Raw genomic sequence first — 24,991 nt, forward strand, 5'->3', positions numbered from 1 at the left:
TCAGTGTCGAACTGTGTTACAGCTTTGCTATTTCTTTGGTTTGGGAAAGATATTGGGTCTCATGTTTAGACAAATAAAAGGGTCAATTGGAACAATTATTACATTTTATTTAAAGGTTTTAGAAGATGAGTGGCAGAACTCACAAAAGTTACCTGAATCATTTAAAAACCACAGAGTTGAAGAACTTTTTAAAAAGGAATAAATACCAAAATAACTTTTAGGATGATACTTTTGCAGTCTCTTAAACTGTCAAAGAGAGCAAAAAGAAGGCTGAAGACCTAAGGATAAAGTTATATTTACAAACATACTAAAGAATACATTAAAACAAAAAGAATGAGGAAAAATATACTGTGCCTTACAGTTAAATGCTGTTATAAATGAACATCATTTCTATGGACTCTTCAGTCCACCTCGACAATATCCAAACGACAAAAGCCCCATTACTCAAAGTGCTCCCACACTCCTTTGGAACTGCCTCTTACAGAATTTATCCTGCACGTGGGATGTGCAGGGGAGACTCAGAATATCAGCAAACATGAAGCTGTTTCTCTAAATGGCACTTATTGGTCTTGACCCCAGTTGAGTGGAGGTCAACTACTGCTTGAAGCTTGTCATCTTGCGGTGGGAGAGCAATGTGAAGCCAAAGGGCACATTACCACAGTTCATTCGGTGCGGCTACAAGTATATTCTATAAATTTCTCCTCAAAGCCCACTATCTGCTGAGAATTAAAGAGCAGATGAAACTTTCTAACCAATTCCAAGAATTTAATTAATGAAGCATAATTATTACAGAGTTTATACATAACTCAGTTTCTTAAAACCAAAGATTTTATTAATGAAAGGTGAAAATGCATGGCATTAATAGGACAAGCATGTGAATTCTAGAATACTAATCTGAGTAGTTTTTCTCTTGCTTAACAACTGATTATATCCATGGGCTGCAAAATCATATTCATGACAAAATTGTTAGTGTTTTGCACCGTCAAAGGAAAGACTGATATTTTTGCCTGAGTGTCCCACTAACCTTCAGGGCTATTATTTTTTAACCTTCTTTAAAAACTTTCTTTTCAAATAATTGAAATAACTACTTGGAAGTGCAGTGTGAGAACCTGAATACTTCAGCCAAGCAGTGAAGGCAACAAACGTCCCGTAAAACTGCTCCCCTGCCTGAATTTGTATATACTAGAATAACCCTTCCCCCTCACTCCTGCAAAGGGTGCCCAGAGCAGAGGGCATCTCTCGGCCATCACACGCTGCCGGTCAGTCTCCTCTGTTCCTCAGTGTTCTGACAAAGGCCTCTGGCCCAGGCGCTCAGGCCTCGGGTAATGCAGTCTTGCTCTCAATTAGCGAGATCTCCAGCACAGGTAAGAGTAGCTGAAAGGCATCCTGAACATAGGAAGCACTATTTGATGCCTGTTGGTAATGAAAAAAAAGGAAAGAAAGAAAATATCATAATCACTTAAAAGAAAAAAATATAGCATAAGACAAAAACAAAAAAATTAATTTTTATAAATCCAACTGAATCTGTAGCCTGGCAAATAAGGGCAGACTTAATCATTTTGGTCAAGTTACAAGGGAAGAATGACCTAGCTCTTAAGAGGATATCAAAGCACCAAAAATGAAGTTAAAAAGAATTACTACTAGGCCCTGGCTGGTTGGCTCAGTGGTAGAGCATCAGCCTGGCATGCAGGAGTCCCGGGTTCGATTCCCAGCCAGGGCACATAGGAGAGGTGCCCATCTGCTTCTCCACCCCTCCCTCTCTCCTTCCTCTCTGTCTCTCTCTTCCCCTCCCGCAGCCAAGGCTCCATTGGAGCAAAGTTGGCCCGGGCACTGGGGATGGCTCCATGGCCTCTGCCCCAGGTGCTAGAATGGCTCTGATTGCGGCAGAGCAACGCCCCAGATGGGCAGAGAGCATCACCCCCTGGTGGGCATGCCGGGTGGATCCCGGTCGGGCGCATGCAGGAGTCTGACTGCCTCCCCGCTTCCAACTTCAGAAAAAAAACAGGAAAAAAAAAAAAAGAATTACTACTAACCTCTAAAAATACTGCAGTAATTAATGGATTAAGGACGTCTGCCTTTTCTTTGACCTATAATAAAGGATATAGTATTAAATGCATCCAACAGATTAAAAAAATAAACAGTATAATCCCACTTTAAAACACAGGTGCATGTGTGCACATGCATGCACACACACGTACACACCCATACATAAATGTAAGCATAGAAAATGCCTGGATTGGGAGAGAGCAAAAGATCATCTCTGGAGGTGATTTAAATTTCCTTTTTATTTTTCTATACTATCCAAATTAAGAATGTACATCTCTGTATTATTTTATTGATTTTAAAAATTATTTTCATTTTGAAGAGGGGGTAGAAATAGTACATCTGACCAGAAAACTTTAGAAAAACTTTATAACAAAATATGCAGATATAAAAACATGTGTAGATATAAAAATGCAGATATAAATATGCAGATATAAAAATACTCAATGGTTTTTAAGATGGTGGTTTGAAAAAACATGGAAGTTAAATGACATCAATTTACTACTTGCATATGTTAGCACCTTATAGTTGATTTATAGGGTTAAAGTATCTGTATAAATAAAGCACATGGAAAAATTTGGCCTCAGAATATTAACTTCAGGTAACCCAGGAGTTCTTTTCAAGAAAATGTACGAGAAAAAGAGAAGCTACATCCTTAGATTATACCTGTATAAACTATTATACCTTACAGACATAATCTAAATTCAAAATAAGAAAAATTAATTTGGGCCATGCTCTTAACATTTTAAAATCAATTTAAGGGCCCAGAATAACTTTGCTGACACACTGACACTTATACACTTACTAAAAGTAATTTTTATTTTACTTGAGATATAATTGACATACAACATTACAGTAGTTTCAGGTGTACAACATAATTTGATATCTGCATATAGCTCAAAATGATCATTACAATATTACAATAAGTCTAGTTAACATCCACCACCATACAGAGGTAAAAAGTTTTCTTTGTTATGAGAACCTTTCAGATCTACTCTCTTAGCAACTGTCAAGTGTTCAGTATTACCTGTAGTCACCATGCTGTACTTTACACCCTATGACTTATTTCACAACTGGAAATTTGTACCTCTTCACCGTCTTCATCCACTCTGTCCACCTCCAACCCCTACACTTGGCAAACACCAATCTTTTCTCTATATTATGAGCTTAATTTACTACAAAGTAATTTTTATTTGCTCATTTAAAATGCCATTCATTTTATTCTAATTCATGATTACTAATTTCTGAGACATTCTTCCATAGTTCATACAACCTAAGTAAATTTTTATAATTCCTTAAAACCAAACCAAAACAAAAAACAAAAAAAAAACTTTAGCTTAAACTACAACTCTCCTTCTGGCTAGCAACTGCAAAGTACAAAAGTTGCCCGAGTCTAAGGCACTACTCCTTGAAACTAGGGTCAGACTTCGGGGTTCTTATTTCATCATGAACTCCATTTCTAACACAGGTCTCAGAGGACAGCACAAAATGCACAGCAGACTTCATAGAAAGAGAACCAAAAAAGAGCTGCCAAACTCAGACTTAAACAAGCTGATCCTAAAACTCATGTGGAAATGAATACGGCTCAAACACTAAAAAATCTTGAAAAAAAAGGAACCAAGTTGGAAGACTTAAACTTCTTGATTTCAAAACTTACTACAAAGCTACACTAATCAAGACAATATGGGACTGTCATAACAATACACACAGAGATATGGTATATATCCATGAAACAATATTATTTGGTAATAAAGAGGAACTACCAACACAATTGGATGAACCTCAAAAACATCAGCTAAGTGAAAGGAACCAGACACAAAATACTATATATTGCATGATCCTGTTTATATTAAATATCCAGAATAGGCAAATCTATAAACAGAAAGTAGATTAGTGTTGCTTAAGGATAGAAGAGTATGAAGGGAAAGGAATGGGGAGTGACTGCTAATGGTTTGAAGTTTTCTGGGAAATAATAAAAATGGTCTAAAATCTGACTATGGTGATGGTTGTACAACTCTATAAATATATCATAAAACCATTGAATTGTACACTTGAAATGGGTAAATGTTATGGCGTGTAACCTCTATGTTAATAAAGCTATTTTAAAACAGAAAACAGAAAATGGTGTAACAAGATGCATGACATCTTACCCCAACGGTCGTTAGGCAGGTGGTAAACTCTTTAGACAGGAAAGACAACTCTTTACACAACACAACTGTCATCCTAGAAAAGGAGGGAGAAAAGTCAGGAATGTTCCTTTTTTTTGTTTTTCTTTCTCTCTTTTAGTAAGCTATATCAAACAACTGTCAAAAGAAAACAAACCACTTCTGGTATTAAACATGAAAGAAGCAAGCTTTTAAAGGGAGTAAATATACCTAAGTCAGCTACCTTATGTATGTGAGGACTCATCTGAGTAGGCATTCATGTTTTAGGAAGAGAAGGTTCACTCCTTGGAAAAGCATTTTCCTATAATTATCCTCTAGAAAGTAATATACTATCAAGTTAAATCAAAGGAAATAAAATATATTTCAAGTAGACAAGGTAATACTAAAAATATCCTAAATTCCACTTAGAAATATAGTTAAAATAAATATGTATTCATTCATTCATTCAACAAATATTTTTTGGAAGTCTTCTCTGAGCCAGGTTCTAAGTATTGGGGAGATGCCAGTAAACAAGGAAAATCCAAGTTTTCATGGATTCTAACTTACTTGCTAATTAAGGGGGAGACTATATATGTACATATATAGTAGACAGATGTTTGTATATGTTTGCATATACACACATATATATACTATACATGTGTATATATACATTTATATACAGAAAAACACACACATCCATATATGCATGTTCATATATACACACACATAAACATATACACTAGGTGGAGATATGAGCTAAGAAATAAAGCAAGCAAAGGATTAGAAAATACTATTTTAGATTGGGTGGTAAAAGAAAGCAGCATTTAAGTGGAAATCTGAACTCGGTGAGGGAGTGAGCCATAACTGGAAGGGCATTCCAAGCAGTAGAACCAGCCCTCTTCCCACAGAACAGGCGGCTCTGCTTGGGGGTTGAGTCCTCATCCTAAGGATGTGCAGGACAAAGTGGGCCCCACTGGACAGCAGAGAGGGGCCCCAAGCTGCAGGTGAAGAGGAGGTCTGGAGCACATCAAGGGCGTCTCCCCATCCTAGCACACGAGACACTCTCTCACATTCTTTCCCATGAAAATTCTCATTATTTAATTAAAAGATTTATTTAGAATGTAATAGGTCTTTTTTTCCCCCTTATCTGTAACTACCTACATTCTATTATTTTTTAAACTTTTGTTCAAAATCAGCAATATAATGGGAAAGGGGGGGAGGGGCTGAACTTTCAGTCTGCATAACCTGGGCAGATTATTCAACTTCTCTTGGCTCTGCATTTTCTTCCCTTTTAAAACTGGACTAATCATTTACCTTTAGGATTGTTGTAAAATTAGAAATGATACCTGTAAATTCCTTAGCATGGTGTCTGGCATGTAATTAGCACTCAATAACTTAATTCTCCTGAATTGAGATCCTTAGAACTATTTTCTGCTTTTACTTATGCAAAATTCTATTAATCCCCCTCCTCCTGCAGTGATGGCTTGATTTGTTTGCAAGAGTTGGCCTTGGGCTCTGAGGATGGCTCTGTGGCCTGCGTCTCAGGTGCTAAAATAATGGCTCCATTGCAGAGCACTGGAGCAATAGCCCCAGTGAGCAGAGCATCACGTCCTAGTGGGCTTGCTAGGTTGATCCCAGTGGGGACACATGCGGTGGTCTGCCTTTGCCTCCCCTTCTCTCACTAAAAAATAAATAAATAAATAAATAAATAACAAAATTCTATTAAGACCAATAATCTGAGGAGAACTTGTTTTCAGTATAAAGTGGTTAATAAGATGGACAGAATTATAATGTAGACTTATGGCTCAGTGAAAAGAAATGCCACACTTGGCTACATACTAACTAAAATCCAAAAGGAACAAACCTCTAATAGGTGAATGGTACAGTGTGAATAGTTTCCTGTTGAAAGTTCCTAAAACTTTGGAAATAAGCCAAGAAAACTCTTTCAGCAATTTGCACCCTTTAGAAGGATAGTTATTATACTCACTGGGAAAGGGTTCTGCTTCTTTCTATAGCCGTCACTTCCTGCTTCCGGCCATGCAGAACCAGAGCTGCCGTTTTGTGAAACAGTTCAATAGAGCAGGCCGTGAGCTCTGCTAGGCTCCGGATTGCAAATGCATGAATGTCCTGGATGGAAAACAAGACAAAGCACAGGATTCCTTTTTTTTTTTTTTTTTTTTTTTAATCTCAAAGGAAATGACACCACCTTGCTTCTCTCCTACTGAAGGATTCGGAATCTTGAAAGCAACGGAAACTAATAGCTGCCCTTTAGTGAGCCTCTGCTTCCATAGTAGGACTAGAATTTTACAGCTGGACTCACAGCTGCAAGAACAGAGGCTGCCCCGAAGTCAGGTGTGGCCACGTGACAAAGTTTTGGCCAAAAGATTTAGATACAGTGTTTTAGATGTCAGCTTCTGGAAACCTGACACCACAGGCACTCTTTGTCTCTTTTTCTTCATTCATTCTTTCCATCCTACAGTCTGGAACTAAGATGTTGCAATCTTGGAACACAAAGTAGAAATTAGGGATGGCAGTGCAGCAAAACACAAATCACTCTGGTCCTTGACTGTGATACCCCAACATCTCAAATCTTAAAAAACAAAAAACCCAGGCTCATTTACTTTGCTTACCTCTATTGATTTTTCATTGATTTTCTCAGTTTTTTCTCCTTCCAACTGTTTTTCTCCTTCCTCCTCCTCTTCTAATGGCTTCTCCACAGATGTTCTGATCCATTCATAGGCTGTATTTCTTGCCTAAATAAGACAATTACTGTCCATCAACAATTCAATTAGGCTCCCCAAGATTACTATGCACTGACCACGAGCACATTAGCAACATGGAAGCCAGTGCTTCTGTTCTCATCTGAATGTAACATCTAGCTTTTCAGGACTTAACTTGCTAGGAACTCTTTACAATGCATATAACACTGCTGTCCACTCATGCCCATCTGAATTCTCTGATCCTTTAGCTTTTTTTAAACTGAGATATAACTTACATACTGTAAAATGCACCAATCTTCAGATTACAACTCAAGAAATGTTTACATCTGTATATGCCTATGTATCTGTGACTCAGGTCAAGATCAAGAACATCTCCATCACCCTAGCAGGTCCCTATACCCCTTCTAGTCAGTAGGAAGTCCCCCTCGCCCTAACCAAAGGTAACCACTCTTCTGTATCACTATAAATTCATTTTACCTGCTCTTAAAATACAGATGAATGGAATCATAGTGCAACCTAGTTTGTGTCTGGTTTCTTATGCACAACATCCTGCCTGTTAAATTTACCCATGTAGTTGCTGCATGTCTCGGCAGTTCTTTCTTATTTACTGCTCTGTAGTATTTTATTTTATACACATATCACAATTTACTCATTCTGATGATGGACCTCTGGCACGTTTCTAGTTTTCTTCTACTTTTGTAATACTATCTTCTGGTTCTCCCCTCATTTTTATAAGCTTTCCTCCTCAGTTTCCTATATGTAATGACGTCCTCTGGCAGTGCCTTAAAGGCCAGTATTACCCAGTGTTCTGGCCTTGGCTCTCTTTTCTCATCCTTCTCCCTCTCCTCTCCACCCATCTTATTGAAGTTTTTAACTATTCCCTACCTGCTGCTGATTCCGAAATCCTTATTTACAGCACTGACCTCTCCTAAAAACAACATATTTCAACCACCTGCTAGACATATGTATCAGGATAGTCTATAGGCATCTCACACATAGCATGTATAAAATATGAATTGTCTTTCTCTCCCAAAATTTTTAATGCCCTTTTACTCCCCAGAGCTTTAGAGGAACATATATCAATCATCCAAGCCATATGTGAGCCATCCTAGACTCTTCCCTTCCCAATTAGTCACCAAAATGGCCTGATTTTACCCTGTATGTTTCTCCCATCAGCCCCTCCTCTTCCTATTACCACCACTTGAATTCAGATCTGCTGTGTCGCAATGGCACTCTGACTGGTCCCCCTTCTTCTGACCTGGCTCATCGTAAATCCATCTACCATATGCTACCAGTGATCTACCTGAGCCCTGAACTGACCGCTCCTCTTCCCTTCAGCAGATCCCCATCAACCAGATCGTGCTTTCACAAGATTTTAAAAAGTCCCCATGCCCTAAACCCTACCTATTTCTCCAGCTTCATCTCTTACCACTTTCTACTTTCTGCTCTAATAGTGTGTGTCTGTCTTTGTTCATCTGTCCCCTTGTCCAGAATGCCCCTTCCACTATTCTTTTTTTCTCCTAAATCAGAGCAGTTCTTAGTGTTCTTTCCATCTTCCACTAAAACATCATCCCTTCCAGGCAACATTCAAAGGCCATCCAGGAGACTGGGTATCTAAACAACTCTTTTTTGTATGTCCAAGGTCCTCTGAGCACCCCTTCAACTTAGTACTTATCAAAATACACTGGAATTTCCTATGTGACTACCTCCTTAATAAACTAATTGTTACAGGGCGGCTATCGCGTGCCTTAGCTGGATACGTACACCCAGTGCCCAGCGCACTGTAGAGAACACTGTCTGTACACCCAGTGCCCGGCGCACTGTAGAGAACACTGTCTGTACACCCAGTGCCTGGCACACTGTAGAGGACACTGTCTGTACACCCAGTGCCTGGCACACTGTAGAGAACACTGTCTGTACACCCAGTGCCTGGCACACTGTAGAGGACACTGTCTGTACACCCAGTGCCTGGCACACTGTAGAGAACACTGTCTGTACACCCAGTGCCTGGCACACTGTAGAGAACACTGTCTGTACACCCAGTGCCTGGCACACTGTAGAGGACACTGTCTGTACACCCAGTGCCCGGCGCACTGTAGAGAACACTGTCTGTACACCCAGTGCCTGGCACACTGTAGAGGACACTGTCTGTACACCCAGTGCCTGGCACACTGTAGAGGACACTGTCTGTACACCCAGTGCCTGGCACACTGTAGAGGACACTGTCTGTACACCCAGTGCCCGGCACACTGTAGAGAACACTGTCTGTTTTTACCTGGCCAGCTCTCACACATCTTTCTTTTGCTAGCAGCTCTAGACTTTTCTCAGCTCACATGGTACAAATGGGGTTGCTTCCATCCTCTGACTCAAAGGGTTGACAAACAATTCAGATGTAGCTACTAATAAAATTAATGCCCAGTCCATTCAGTGATTAGTTCATGAAAAAGTGGCCTAAGCCAGTTCAGTGAACATCAGCCTCATGAAATCTGATAAAAGTACTGGGAAAGGACGTTTACCCTGAGGCTTCCAGTAGTCATCTTACGACCAGGTAGAAAAGCTCCCCCAAGAATGAAGCCAGAGAAAAAAGCAGCCAAGAGATGGAGAGGGGCGGCTTCTGGTGAAGAGCCACGCCTGAAGCCAGGCTTGCCCCTGAGTTCTAGTTTCTCGAGCTAGTGAACACCCCTTTTTTCCAACGCCAGTCAGACTTGACTTTCAGTCACTTGCAATTTAGAGTTCTGGTTTCTAAGGAAATGATTATTGTCATTAAATGAAGTCATCTACTTGAGTGTAGTACAGACAAAATGTGTTCAGAGCCATACCCAGTCCACAGGAGTCCAGAGAAGACTCTGAGAGTATTCCAGCTGAGAACTGAAATAAGCACTGGTGTGATTACAGATACAGCACTGGGGTGCAGCCCTTAAGGATCAATAGGCAGGGCCATTAGCTCTCCCTGACCAGGAAGCAATTCATACCTGAAGCTAACTGGTCCTGAAATGTTTCTGAAGATGGGAAGAGAAGGGTGAAGAAGCAGCACACAGCCCAAGACCCAGTGAACAGGACCCCATGAGCTGACACTGGCATGTATGCTACGCGGGTACTGCTGTGGAAAGAGCCCTCCCTACCCACTCTGAGCTTGGACTAAGTCCTTCTGTGTTTCAGATGTGTAAAGACAGCTCAAGTATGACCACATAAAACCTAGGCCTAGGCCATGGAACCCTCTCATTTCCACAGGTTACATGGTCAGAGCTGAGTCACTGGGCTCTAGGAAATGGCAACCTCCAGCTTCCTAACAGCAGAGGCCACATCCCTTTATTTCTGAAACATTCAGAGTCCTGCAAACAGTTACATCTTCAAAAGAAGCTAGCACACTGGTATCATGAAGGCTGGTGAGCACTGCCAACTTTAGCTGACCAACTCTGTGACCTACTTAAGCTCTCACACAGTCAAAGCATCCCAAATGAAAACAGGTGAGGAGGGCAGATGTGTGTGTTCCATGGGGGTGCAACTGAGTTCAGCCTGCTCCCTGTGAGAGCATGACGCAGGCAGGAAGTGTGGAACTTAGACTATACCTCCAGTTTTAGTGACATCCTTGCTGGGAATTTTACCTTCTTTATCCACTAAATCCATGTAACTTTAAAAAAAAAAGATAAAAATCACCAAGAAGTAATCACTTACCCTGGCAAGTTTCTCTGGTTTGGAGGAGACATGCAGCTGGGAAAACAGCTCTGTTATCTCTTTGGTAAAGTCTTCATTGCCTAACAAGAACAACAACAACAACAAAACCAAGTCCCAGGTAAGACACTGCAGAAAGACTGCTGAGAGTTGTGGGGGCAGGAGGGGTGTGGCCCAAGGAGGGCGAGGAGGGGATGGTGGGAGCAGTAGCAGTAGCAGTAACAGCAGCATAACAACAACAGTAATAATGAGCTGGTGCGTTAGTGCATACAGAATCCTGTTCACCTGCATCAATGAATTCAAATCTCAAAACAAATGAGGGGTCCAACTTTGGCCTTTTTACTCTCAGTCCAAATCCCGTGCTCTTTGTATTACATCCCAGACATATAAACGGAGAACTAGTGAAGGAAGAGTCCTAAGCAGGTACTACACCTTGCTTCCAAGGAAGTAGAATTTAAGTTGGGACAAAAAAAAGAAAATGAGTACAAGTTAGTCAGGAGAATGGAGAGGATTTCAGGCAGAGAAAACAAGTACAAAGATCCAAAGTGAAAGAAAGCACGATGAGAAGTTTCATGGGTTGGGCGTGTCTTATCCTAAGGGAAAGAAGGGGGTAAAATGATGCTAAGTAGGGTCTAGGCAATATAGGGCCCTACCAACCACAGTGGGAATTCAAACTTTCTACTAAGGGAATGGGGAGCTGCTGAGTAACTGTAAACAGAAACAGAAATGTCCAATTTAAATTTCAGAAAGATCACTTTAGCACCTGAGGGGGCGGGAGGGAGTGGATTGAAAAAGGAACAGGAAGGGAGGCAGGAAGGCTAAGGCAAGAATCAAGGATCCAGGCAAAAAATAATGGTGGATAAAAAAAGGAAAAGGAAAAAGGGATTCCAGAATGTTGGAAAGATGGTAAAGAAGCTGTTGGAATAAGCCTGTTGGGAGATGTTGGGTAACACAGAATATTTATACTTGGGAAACACACATGCAAACAGGAGAATCAAGATAAAAAAATAATCAACACATATAAACAAGTGGCAGAAAATGCTCTTTTCCTCTCTACTCAACTAAATCCTACCTAATAGCCCTCTGAAGCCCAGCCCCAGGCTTCTCTGTACCACAGAATGCAGAGAACTCTTACGAACAGAAATCTTCTAGCACTAACAATCTGTATGACTCTTTCTTAGGCGCCACTTCATGGTTTATCAGAGCAAATTAATACTGCTTAATAGTGGCTTTTTCTCCAAAATAAATTTTTTTTTTGGTTTGCTTTTTACAGAGACAGAGAGAGAGAGTCAGAGAGAGAAACAGACAGGCAGGAATGGAGAGATAAGAAGCATCAATCATAAGTTTTTCATTGTGACACCTTAGTTGTTCATTGATTGCTTTCTCATATGTGCCTTGACCGTGGGCCTTCAGAGACCGAGTAACCCTTTGCTGGAGCCAGTGACCTTGGGTCCAAGCTGGTGAGCTTTGCTCAAACCAGATGAGCCTGCGCTCAAGCTGGCGACCTCGGGGTCTCGAACCTAGGTCCTTCCACATCCCAGTCCGACGCTCTATCCACTGCACCACCGCCTGGTAAGGCTCCAAAATAAAATTTTTTAAAGAATGAGATAAATGTTTATAAAATTAAATTCCATCTTTTTCTCCCTGCACTCTATTGGATTATTGTGTGAACCCACTGGGGTGCATGAATCTCAGTATGGAATCAGACTCATCCCTTGCCCCTACATAATTTTGAGTTTAGCTGAGAGATCAAAATGCCTGCCTAAGAGTCAGGTTTTAGATTTTTAGACAGTAAGAAATGATTAGGAGTTGTTTTATAAGTTATGTCAGTTATATCATCTAGTGAGATCAGCTTTTCCCAAAACTATATTACACCTGGGATCATTAAACCATTTGAATTTTCTGCCTAAATGCCAAGAGAAGGGCAAAGAATAGCAGATGGAGAGAAAGGAGCCAAGATAGAATTTTTTTTCCTAAGGATTTTAGAGAAAAAGCCATCTTATTATAGTTTTATAAACATTCAAATATGGATATATTAAATCTAAGTGCTCAAAAAGCTCTTACTGCTAAGGATTGATCAAAAAATGTTTGGAGATCACTGCCATGTATTCCCCGCAGGCCTGAGTATAAAAAGTAGTTGTTACATGAAAATAAAAGTGTGTAAGGATGGAAAGGAGACAGGGCTAGCATTTTGAAGGGACTCAGGACAGACGCTAACATCTCCCCAAGCAAGAAGCCTCCTTGCAAAGCAAAATGATCAGGTAGTAAGATACAGGGGCAAGAGCTACGGATGCAGATAGAAAATAAAGATGACCGACATCACCAGAATCAGGTTCTGAGGTTTTCTCTCCCCTCTGCCACCCTCACTTTTTTTTTTAACCAACTTCATTGAGATATAATTAAATACCAAGGTCAGTGTTGCATTCTCAACCAAAATCCCGGGGGAGGACTCTCAGCACCCCACCGCTATTTTTACAGAGTCCTGATCTCTGGGAAACACGTAAAAGAGAAAAATACTGTAGAACACAAATCTATCTGTTTAGAACCTCCCTTAGAATCTTCTGACTGGTATTTCAAGAGCAAGATTTCTGATTACTATGCAAAGCCAGATGTTAGCTAAACGAAGCAGATACTATTGATGGCATTATGTTCAAATAAGTTTTTAAATAATTGAGGGCTGTCACACCAGGTCTACATTAGGAACAAAAGAGCAACGAAAGCAAATCAAAATTAATTTATGGGCTTCCTGCTAAGTGAGAGTTTTAAAATTCAGATCTTTATCTATTTACTTATGCCATCCTAATAATGAAAATAGCCACCATCTGCTGAGTGCTTAATATGTGGCACAAATTATATAATACTTCCTTTAGTCTTTACAACAACCTGAGAGGAATTAGCATTCTCTTCTTAATAGTTGAGGAAACAGAAGCGTTAAGTAACTTTCCAAGGTTGCGGGGTTTAGTAAATGGCATATCTTGATTTTGACCCCAGATCTAACTCCAAAATCCATCCCTTTACCCACCATGCCATACTGCCTTCTCATTACCTCAAGACAGCTTTAAAAACTTGCTTTCAAGAACTATTTCATATAAAGATTCTTTACAGAATTAAGATGTCATTTAGCAAAATGTTATATAACCGCCCAGTTTAACTTCTTAGAACACTGTATAGACCACAAATGGGAACAAAAAAGAAAAATTCATCTCAATCCAGATTCTATACATTCAACTTTACTTCCTTCTCTCACAAGACAGACACTAAGATTCTCACTCAAAGTACTCTGCTAGTTATCTGGTTTTCTACCCACAGCAGATTAGAAAAAGAAAAGAAAATTTAGAGCAGTGGTTTTCAACGTTTTATCACATGGAGAGTAGTGAAAATAGGAAGATTATTTCGGGGACCGCGAAGACAGAAATTACCCTGAACATAAGTGAATTCAACTAAGATCACTGAGTCTATAGTCGTCATACAACATCAGGGTGGTTAACTCTTTTACAAACTGTCACAAAATTTCTGGCAGACCGGCACTGGTCCACGGACCAGCAAATGAAAAACACAGCTTTAGGTAAACCGTCTAATTTCCTAATAACGTTACAAAATTGCACAGTTACTACATTTACACTTTCTGAGGAATGTATAAATATATATTAAAAACATGGCACAAAAATTTTTGAAAATGAAAAAAAAATTTTGAAAATGAAAAAGACAAACTATCACCCAAATTTTGGATAACTGCCACCCTACATACCTTAATTCAAAGTGAGGACAGGGGTTACAGGAGCCAGAGAGGCATGGGAGCAGTATCTAGGGACATATGAAAGCTCAGAGATGACCAGCCAGCCAGAAGCAGGAATCTGACAAAGGCAGCTCTCTAACTGAAAAAAGCAGGCAGAGATGTGAGTTGCAAGATCAAACATGAAGAGGCCACAAAGAGCTTAGGGGTAGGGAGTTTGGGGTGAGGGGGAGGCATGCATATAAAGCCAACTGCTTACAGCAATGCCTACTCAAGGTCAAAGCTGCAGAGAATCTGCATGAAAATTCTCAATGAAAAGAGTAAACTCAAGCTCAATAATTGAAGGGCAGCACACTGCATATAAACACTACGTCCTTCCCGCTCAGAGGCTGGGTTTTCATCTTACCATTTTTCTCCTCTTCCTCTTCCTCAGAGAACTCTGCTAAGGAGAATGCTTCTTTTAGTTGCTCCAATTCAAGTTTTAGAGTCTCTAATTCTTCTCCGCTTAGAGAATTAAGGACAGATTTCACCTGAATAAATATAATATAAAATAGTAAGTAATGGGAGTATAAAAGAAAATCATTCTCAAATGAAGAAGAGGCTACTGATGAAATTAAAAATTAGGAGCTCATCATCCAGCATAATCTATTCCTTAAGAACCCAAAACAGGCTGGTCATTACAGAAAGGAGGAATTTTCACTTCCAAAAAGAATATAAGATAGAAATATCTGGAAATTATTAGTGCTTACCAATAACTTAGAAATTAGGGGACAATGAAATAGTCTTAAATTAATTAAAAGCTGACAGATAACTGTATCCAAATTGGCAGCTTAAGCCAAAGAAACTAAAAAAAAAATCAAGGTGAAGAAAAAATAACAAATGTGTTAAGATTTCTTTGCTAATCTCTCCTTTTTTTGTTTAAATTTACAGAAATAACATTTGACTCATTCTGTTTCTAGAAATTAGTTCAAACATTCGTTTTTAGTTTGTTTGGGGCATGCTATTCTCGGTCTCAAGCCTCCATCTGAAACACATTTCCTCTTTTAACTGCACAAGAAGAAAAGGACGACGCAGCATTCCTTTGCTTGGAGATGACACCAGTTGAAATTGCTGGTTTAGCATTACCTTCACTTCGCTTTCTTGGGAAAGCATCTCCAGGGCTTCCAGATGTGAAAGGCCTTGAAATTCATCAAAGAGGAGCCCATAATGAGTTTTCTTGTCCGTTTCCATAGTAACCTCACTGGCAGTCCATTGCTTCTCTTTCTCCTTCGCCTCTCGTAAAACCTGGAGAAGAGACAGAGGCATTCCACTGCAGTAAGTAAAGAGAGCTCAAGGGTGAGTTCCGAGAGTCAAGGGGAGCAAGGCGGAGATGGCTAACAGCACAGAGCACCACCCTCTCGTTCCTGGCATTGATTCACATCTGACAGGCTCGGGAGCTGCAGGGAAAATGATCACACAGAATTTGAATCCAGACAGGGTAAATAACACCCAAGGACCCAGGTGTTTCTCTGAAAGTACTTTGAACATTAATCTAACAAACAACTCTGAAAAGGCTTGGCATCTTACGCTGTACTGACAGGAGGCTCCTACAGAAAGAGGAGGAAAAGAAGAACTGGACAGTTTTCTAAGCATCAGCGTTCTCCTTCCCCTCCTACCCGCACCAAAAAAAAAATATTTTAAAAGCCTTAATTAAAAAAAATCTTTAAAAAGTCTTTAAAAGGAAATGCTAACAATGTCCCAAGTTATCACAAGCAAAAATACAGATAAAAACAGAGATAGCCAAAAAAAACCAAAAAAAAACAGAGACAGGAAACAAACAGGCAAAGACAGTAAGTACCTGAGACAATGTAGAATTCTGGATCATCAGACCCTTGGTTCTTTTAAATCCAGGATCCCCTTCTGCTATTACATCCATTGTCTTTTTCCCAATGAATTCTAAAGCATCCAAACCACCAATGATAACAGTCTTTCCCTAGGAAACACACGCAACCTTATTACAATAATATTGAAAGAAGACATTTGCTCTTTTTGAATATATAAAACAGTGGCTTACAATACCAAGTGCTGGCAAGAATGTAGACCAAGTAAAACAATCATACACTGCTTGTGAGAATATAAGTTTTATAATCACTTTGGAAAACTGTCAATTATCTACTACAGCTCAACCTATAAATATCCTTGACCCAGCAATTCTATACAAGGTTACATACTGAACAGAAATTTGCATAGAAGTTCATCGAAAGACATATAAGAATGCTCAGAGCAGTGTTTTTGTAAAAGCTGAAAATTAGAAACTACCCCAATATTCACCACTGTGGCACAAATAAATGTGACACAGTCACACAATGGTACACAGCAAAGAAAACAGAATATATCACAAAAACTTCACCAACATAATGTAGAGTGAAAGAAGCCAGATATAAGAGTCCACTCTGTAAGTTTAAAAGCAGACCAAGTTCATCTATGATGGTAGAAGTCAGGATGGTGGTTAGCTTGGTGGGCAAGAGCAGGAGGCAGATGACTGGGAGACGGCACAAGGGGGACATTTCCTGTAGCCTCATCTTGTTTCTTTGTTATTATTTTTATTGATTTCAGTGAGAGGAAGGGAAAGAGACAGAAACATTGATCTGTTTCTGTGTGTGCCCTGACAGGGGACCGAACCAGCACCTCTGCGCTTCGGGACAACACTCTGACCAACTGAGCTATCCTGCCAGGGCCATCATGTTGCTGCTTAGTCTGAATGTGTTCACGTTGTGAAAATTCACACTGACCACTTAGGACTTCACTTTTCTACATATGTGTTATACTTCAATAAAAAGTTAAAATTAAAAAGTACTAGCTACCACCTGACCTGTGGTGGTGCAGTAGATAAAACGTCAACCTGGAACACTAAAGTCGATGGTTTGAAACCCCAGGCTTGCTTGGCCAAGGTACATAGGAAAAACAATCAGTGAACAACTAAAGCGAAACAACTAAAAGTTGATGCTTCTTGCCATTTCTCACTCTCTCTCCCTTCCTCTCTCTCTGAAAATCAATAAATTAAACCTTTAAAAAAGTAAAAGTACTGCTATCGATCCTCATATAGAAAAGCTATTAAGCTTCTTACATTACCCTTTTTAAAATGTTTTTAATCATATGTAGCTTTACAAGTATTCATCATAAATATATGTCCCCTTTGCCTAAAAGATGCAATTACGAGAAAAATATTTTAGTAAAGCAGTCTTCTAGGGCCACCCAACTAAGAACTCTTAGTCCACGGATGATGACATACACTGCTGCTCTGTTACATTTCACCTCCTGCTTCCTCCTTCACTCCTTACTTTTCAAGTAGCTCTCACTCTACCCGGAGGATCAAAGTAACTGGTCTTCAGCAACCCGGAATGCCACTGAGTAATTTATCCCATGGTTTTTCAAGGAGGGAGAAAGAGACAAAAGCCCATTACAGCCATGGAAGAGAGCAGGCCACCTTGCTCTTCTACACTCACTGTGCTCTGAACGGCAGAGGTGATGGTTGAGAACACACCAAATGGTCCAGTCATTGGGGAGAAGTTTTCATCCTCTTTGGCATTTGTCTCTCCTGCAGAAGGGAGGGGAAGTGTAAACATGAAGAGATGGTCCATAGATAGTGTTGTTTTATCAGCATCTACGTAAATTTTCAAAAAATTAGACCCTACTTCCCAAACATAAGGTATTAGCCCTTTTTGCTTTATTAAATTATTTGTCTATTTTAAAAGGAAAGACAAGGTAGCTTTGTTCCATTTTTATTTCATTTCAGAAATAAAATCCAGTCTCTTGAACAAACTACTGATATCTGTAACAACACTCTCTCTATCTATACACACACACTATATATATACACACACACACACTATATATATATATATATATATATATATATATTTATATTGTATGATTCTATTTACATGCTCTTCTGGACAAAGTAAATTACAGAGTCAGAAAGTGATCAGTAGTTGTCAAGAGCTGAGACTGGGTAGACACATGAGGGACTTTTGGAGGATAGTAAAAATATTCTTGCATCTTCATCACCTATATAGGTATAGAAAAAAATCTCTATCTGAATAATCACAACAGACTGTAATTATACAGTGTAAACAGGACTGTACGTTTTTCAAAACATAAATATATACCTAACAAAACATAAAACTATATACCTAAAAAAAGTAAACTTGACTGTTCATAAATCATAGCTCAATAAACCTGGCTTTTTAAAATCCAGTCTAATTTAAATTTTACCCTAGAAAATTAAGCTTATTTGTTAGGAATCAGACATGCATTACAAAGATGAACATGTTTCATTGAAAAAAAATCTGTTCTATTTTATTAACTCTGAAATCTCTCACAGGAGATCAACAAATAACTAACTATCATAGGGAGGACTTCCACTTCTAGCTTTGATGAGTTAACTGGTATTAGACTTGCTCTTCAACCACAGCATCTAGAAAACTGGACAAAATAGAAGAAATAACTGTCTTTGGACACTGGACAACAGGTAGCACAGGGCTATAATGCAAGAGAGAAGAGAAACAATAAAGCAAACCCTATGGCTAGCTTAGCTTTCCAGACCATGGCGTGGGGAGGGGAAACCCAAGCACAGCATGGCAGTCTTGCTAAGAGGAAGTGACAAAGACTGGAGTCTAGGAAGGCTGAAACACTGGAATTTGCAGGTCAGCATACTCGACAGGAGGGAGCTACAGAGGTGAGATGTTCCAGGAATCTATACAGGAATGCTTCTGAGTCTTTGGATAAATACTAAGCTGTTGGTGCACTGGGAGAATCCACAATACTGGGGAAAAGCTACCATAGTGCTATAAACTAAACAATGCCCAAAGCTCAGGCTAGGTTACATGACATCTGACTTCTGAGCACAGTTTAACTAGAGAGACCTAGTTAACTACCTGGGAATTAGGTAGAGATCTCAGATGGGTCAGAGGCCTTAGTAGTAGGGATAAACTAGCACTTAAGAGTAATGGCTGCTCTTCAGAAAGTCAATCTGACTCAAAAGAAAAACAATACAATTGAGCAGAGAGAAGCAAGAGTGGGACACAATAAAGCCCTTGAGGAATGAAGAAAGCAAACTTGGGCCCTGAAAAGGCTTTCTATTTTGTGACCCAAGGCCCTCTTGAGCCCTGGTTACAACTCTGTCCTTTAGGCTTAAGTGAGAGTCAATTTCTACTTGATCAGGGCAGGCCTCTAAAATAAAACTCTACCTTCACAAAAACCCAAGCATGAAAAAATACACCCCCAAAATTAACACATTAAAATATATTTTTGTATGATAGTTTCAAATAGCTAACTCTTATTGGGCTCTTATCCACTGTGCCAAACAGTATGATAGGCAATTTTTACATTCCACATTCACGGCCATATTTATTTAAGGTTTATAAGAATCCTTTGAGATATAAAATACCCATTTCACAGGTGAAAGAAGTGAAGTGAAGACACATGTAAAAAGCCTCTGTAAGCCAACGATTCAAATTCCCTTTCTCACCAGTCCCATCATGCCCTGGAATATCAGACACTCAGTACTTTTCTACTGAAAAATGAGCTTAACCAGTCCACTTTGATTCATAATTCTATGTCTTACTATTTCCATATACTGACCTGTTGCATGCTGGGCCTCAGCTGAAATTTCACTGGGACTAGGGATTCCTAGGGAAGTCTCTGCCTTCTCAATGACATTTGAAATGCCTTGTCCTAACAGGGAAAATGATAATCTTTTATATTTAAGTATTACCTGTTATTAGTCACCAAATTACCTGCTATTAGTCACCAAAACTGAAGAAACAAACCAAAGATCAAACCCACAGATCTTTACATTCATTATAGCCATAGGACATGTTATTTTAATATTTACATAATCTTTGAGAATTCATCCTTACCAAAAGAAAAAAAACAAAACATGATACATTATCACCACTGAATAGCTTTGTACTAACAAGTCCTAACATCAACTTTCTAAGGAGGAGATGCTGCGAACTCTAGGAGCTTATGGGTCAGCCCATCGTTACTAATGCATCCTCAAACTATAAACACAAAAGAAATGAACAAAATCACTTTTAACACAGATCTGTAACAAAACAGCCACAAAGATTAATAAAATAACAGACGGCCTTACCTACGGTGGCTACTGTAGCTGAGGCAGAGGAAAGTAAAGACTTGCCCCAGCTGCCCCAGTAGCCCCATCCGGTCTGGGGTTCATCTTTGGAAACAGTCTCCTAATTTCCCCGTAGCCAGAAAAACAAAAGGCAAAGGAAATTAAAAAATTAGGGGAAAATAGGTGTGTATAGACTAGACATCTATTACTAATCAAAAGTACAGGCAAACAAATACATATTTGGCTAAAATGTACTGCTTGACTGACAAATGTATATAACCTACATGTAAGCACCACACAGCAAAGACAACTACTCATAAAGGCATTTGTAAAACAAAACTGAGAAAATTGTTTTATGGTTATGAAAGGAAAGAAATAAGTACAATCTTAAATTGGTATTGATTCCAAATTATTTTTAACCCTAACAATTAAGTTTTTAAAAGATACTTTACTTCGCCTGCAGCCTGTGACTCCTGAACAGGAAGAACTTCTGAAGTCTCACGGTCACTGGAAGGTTTAGACTCTGGTCTTTTCCGAGTAGAAACCATAGGTTCTGGTTTACTCTCTGGCTTGATACTTTGGTCAACAGACTCAGAATTCTCGGCTGGCTCAGGGTTTCCATCTTCCAGGACTGAGGCTGCTTCGGTTATCACTGGAGTCTCAGTATCACCTTTATCCGACATGATTAGATCATCACCTGGTAAACTAAAAGCCCAAGAAAAAAAATTAATTATATGAGGTTTTTTTGCTTTAAATTACTCGTTTAAACTACTCAGTTTGAGATTACCCTAGACTCACATGCAGGTTTATAAAATAATATAGAGAAATCTGAAAATCCATCACTCCGTTTCCCCCAATGGTAACAATCTATATAACTACAGTATACTATCAAAGCCAGGACACTGAACAACCTTCCCAAGATATCACTAGTTTTATATGCCTCATTTGTGCATGTGTAATTAGCTCTATGAAAATCTACCCCATGTATAGCTTTCCGTGACCATCACCACAGTCAGGATACAGAAACAGTCAATCAAAAGGATCCCGAGTTATTCTTTATTAGCCCATCCCATTCTCCTCCTATCTCACAGCAACCACTGATCTGTTCATCTCTGTAATTTTGTCATTTCAAGACATTATAGGAGTGCAATCATGGAGTGTGGAACCTTTCGAGATCAACTTTTTCCACTCAGCATAAGACTAGACCCTCAAGATCTATCCAGTTGCTGTGTATATCAATAGCTTCTCCTTTTTATTGCTGAGTAGTATCCCTTGGTATGCACATACCTTGATTTGTTTCACCATTTACCTGTTTAAGAATATTTGAACTGTTTCTAGTTTGGTGACTATTACAAATAAAACAGCTATAAACATTCACATATAACTTTTTATGGAAATACAAGCTTTCATCTCTCTGGGATAAATGACCAAGAGTACAATCACTGGTACTTATTTAATTTTATAAGAAATTGTCATACTCTTTTCCAAAATAGTATTTCCACCAGCAATGTATGAGTGATCAAGTTTCTGTGCACTCTTACCAGCATTTTGTGGTATTATTTTTTATTTGATTCATTCTGATTGGTGCATAATGATATTTCACCATGGCTTTAAGTTGCATTTCTCTAATTGTTTAATGGCATTCAACATCTTTTCATGTGCTCATATGCCATCTGTATATCCTTTTCAGTGAAATACATATTTGTATTTTTTGCTCTTTTTCTAATTGGATTTTTTCTTTTATTGTTGAGTTTCGAGAGCTCCTTTTATATTCTAGATTCAAGTCTTTTGTCAGATATGTGGTTTGCAAGTTATCCCAGTTTGTAGCTTATCTTTTCATCCTCTTTACTGGGTCTTTCACAAAGCAAAACTTTAATTTCAATGAGGTCCAATTTATCAGTTTTTCCTTTTACTGACTGTCATTTTAAAAAATATTTGTCATTAATCATTTCTACCATAATTTTTCAGAGAAATCATGAAATTTAAGCCATCAGAAAGGATTTACATTAGAGCAGCTATTAAACAGCAGTGTTAACCAATTCAGTTCCTTTCAGAAGTATAACTCTTTGGCAATTCAAACCAAGATACTATTGGTGTTTTTACAAAGAGCAGATGCTGGTTTGCAGGATAACCAAGTATCGCCAGGAATAAGTAAATACATATCTCATACATAAATACATACACATATACATACACAATGAGACCTTAGGTATCTGTAAACACAGATTTTGTACCATTATATATTAAGTGACCCATATATATAATATACTAAGATTAGACCAAATCCATGCCATAAAACCATTTCTAATGTATTAGAAAAGAGATGTGTTAACAATTTAGGTAGTTTGGAAGGAGCACTATAACTGAGGTATACACAAAAGGCTTAGAGAACAGAGAAAGACTGCTAGAAACAGAGAATAATGTTTATGTACAACATATCTAAAATAAACAAAATACTGGCCACAAACTGGGATATTTGCATGACAAATACAGCCTAGAGATATTTTTTACTTGGCCTGCACAGTATTTAAACATTTTTAACTATTAACTGCTAACATTTAAAACTCAAACTTGTATACAAATATAGATTTCTAACTTCCCTTGTAAAATTGAAAGGTCTCACAACATTGGGCCCACATTCAATCTGGTAATAACTAGCTTACGCCAAACAGTTGCTGGGATATTTTAGACAGCCTGGTGCTAATTCCCCACAATCTCCACCAAAATCAATTTGATTGTTTATGTTATCTGATTAGCCCCTACAGGCACCTGAGCTTAAAGGGCACTTAGGATTTCAACAGATGAAGATGCCATTGAGAGAATTCAAGTGTGTGGAAACAATTCGTGGGAAAGAGCAAAGGTCTGAGGTGTGACAGTACAGAAACGGACAGATAGCAGGAGTAACTATAGCAGGGAGAAGAATGGTGGGAAAGAATAGGCTAGAAAGGGAGATGTATAAAACATCATGGATCCCAGGTCATATGGTTATATGACCTACATACATTAGCCATTCCCAAAACACATAGAAAAAAAACATAGATACAACCGCCCACAGACACACAGAATCTGAAATACCCTTCACTCATTCACTTGCGAACATCTGTTGAAGACCTACTCGGTACCAAGCTACGGAGACCCCTTACTCCAAGGCCTAATAGGAAAGACATAATATCCAATTAATGTTTTATGCAGTTGAATATATACTTTCTAAACTATCTTTTTATTCTCCATTGCTCTATCCAAATTGCAACACATAGTAATAATATTATATATATGTATTTTTTAAATATAGCATGCTATACATAACATACACAGGGTGGGGCAAAAGTAGGTGTACATGTGAAACAGAATTTATTACTGTATTATTTATTAGGTATTGTATTCTTTTCCATACGAACAACTGTACACCTACTTTTACCCCACCCTGTAGAGTATACATACTACATAATTTATGTAATTTCCTAAGGCTGGGAGGACATACTCTAACACCCGTTATCTCTATTCTTTCTGTGTAACACAGATTTAAGGAGCACCTAGAATGCGCTAGACATTCGAGCTAGGGGAGAAGTTTCTGTGCTGCTGACTGTTTCTCACCATCATTACTTTCATCATCAGATGGCTGTACCATCCTTGTGCTCTATGGATTCATAGTCTGGAAGGAAAGGGTGAAAAAAAAATAGGAAGAAATATCAAGGTCATGGGTTTGCACTATTTGATGTTTTGTAACCTAAGTATTCTGTATTAAGTGTGTTATTTTCATAATCAGAGGAGAAATACTCCAAGCACTGAAACATTACAGCAAAACTAAATGACTGAATCATAATTTGTTTGCTTTTTTTTTTTTTTTTTTTAGGTAAAAATGTATACAGTCAAAAATATATACAGTCGTCGCATGTCCTTGGAAGTCCCAGCCAACAGGTGCCCCAGTGGAAGGAGGTGTCGCCCAGGACTCCAGCGCCCGCGCTCGCAGAGCGACTCCTCCCGCCTCTGTCCGCGGGGACCGCGAGGACGCCGGGCCACCCACCCGCGTCTCCGCGTCCTCGTCTGCCAACGCGGCTACGACTGCCCGACAGGGCTCCCCGAAAGCCTCAGCGACAAATGCACAGAACCGCCCCTGGGCGCCTGCTGCCGTTCGGGCTTGCGGCGGCGGCGGCGGCTGCTGACATCATTACCATCGTTAACCCCTAGACGGGCAAACCGGCGCCCTCACTTCTTGCCGCCCACAAACGGGAGCTCTAATGCAAACAGACGCTACGTTGACAACACCTCGTCCACGACAACTTTTCCTTACACGTAGCGCTTCAATAACCAAAGCGCAGCCTCAGGGTCCAGCGCGAGATATCCGACCCCCAGCGTCAGAAAGCTTTCTTCCACCTCCCCAGCGAGCCGGACCCCGAGGGGCCGGCTTCGGGACGCCGCACCCCCACCATCCTCCTCCCGGGAAGCCCCACACCCAACCCACCGCCACCCTCACCGCCGCCACAGCTGCCAACCAGCCGCTCCTACTACCCCGGAAGTACTCCTTCAGCGCGGAGGCGGCTCCGCCGACACAAGAGCACTTCCG

General features: G+C 39.5%; 1 protein-coding gene across 5 annotated transcripts; it reads right to left on the reverse strand.

The window, feature by feature from the left end:
- Window positions 1–24,967, reverse strand: FAM114A2 (family with sequence similarity 114 member A2). Of its 5 annotated transcripts, XM_066273074.1 has the most exons (15): window positions 24,902–24,954; window positions 24,022–24,079; window positions 20,880–21,132; window positions 20,449–20,548; window positions 19,935–20,027; window positions 17,798–17,889; window positions 16,150–16,284; window positions 15,438–15,596; window positions 14,719–14,842; window positions 10,583–10,662; window positions 6,818–6,940; window positions 6,175–6,314; window positions 4,194–4,266; window positions 2,034–2,087; window positions 1–1,413 (listed from the first exon to the last, which is right to left on the reverse strand). In XM_066273074.1, the coding sequence occupies exons 3-15, from the start codon at window positions 21,108–21,110 to the stop codon at window positions 1,312–1,314; spliced, it is 1,506 nt and encodes a 501-aa protein (XP_066129171.1). In that variant the 5' UTR covers window positions 21,111–21,132; window positions 24,022–24,079; window positions 24,902–24,954; the 3' UTR covers window positions 1–1,311. The 5 variants fall into 5 exon arrangements, with proteins under 5 accessions (XP_066129171.1, XP_066129170.1, XP_066129172.1 ...); XM_066273073.1 differs by lacking the exon at window positions 24,022–24,079 and having other exon boundaries at window positions 24,902–24,967; XM_066273075.1 differs by lacking the exon at window positions 24,022–24,079 and having other exon boundaries at window positions 24,890–24,935.
- Window positions 24,968–24,991: the final 24 nt, after the last annotated feature.

This window comes from Saccopteryx bilineata, chromosome 4, assembly GCF_036850765.1.
Source record: "Saccopteryx bilineata isolate mSacBil1 chromosome 4, mSacBil1_pri_phased_curated, whole genome shotgun sequence".
NCBI classification, from domain to species: Eukaryota; Metazoa; Chordata; class Mammalia; order Chiroptera; family Emballonuridae; genus Saccopteryx; species Saccopteryx bilineata.

What these genes read in the sequence shown, in the direction of transcription:
- FAM114A2 (XM_066273073.1), bottom strand. Translation starts at nt 21,110, where the DNA reads ATGTCGGATAAAGGTGATACTGAGACTCCAGTGATAACCGAAGCAGCC. An exon ending in AGCTACAGTAGCCACCGTAG is followed by an intron (nt 20,028 to 20,448) that starts GTAAGGCCGTCT and finishes TTTCCCTGTTAG; the next exon opens with GACAAGGCATTTCAAATGTC. An exon ending in CCCAAGAAAGCGAAGTGAAG is followed by an intron (nt 14,843 to 15,437) that starts GTAATGCTAAAC and finishes ATATTTATTCAG; the next exon opens with GTGAAATCTGTCCTTAATTC.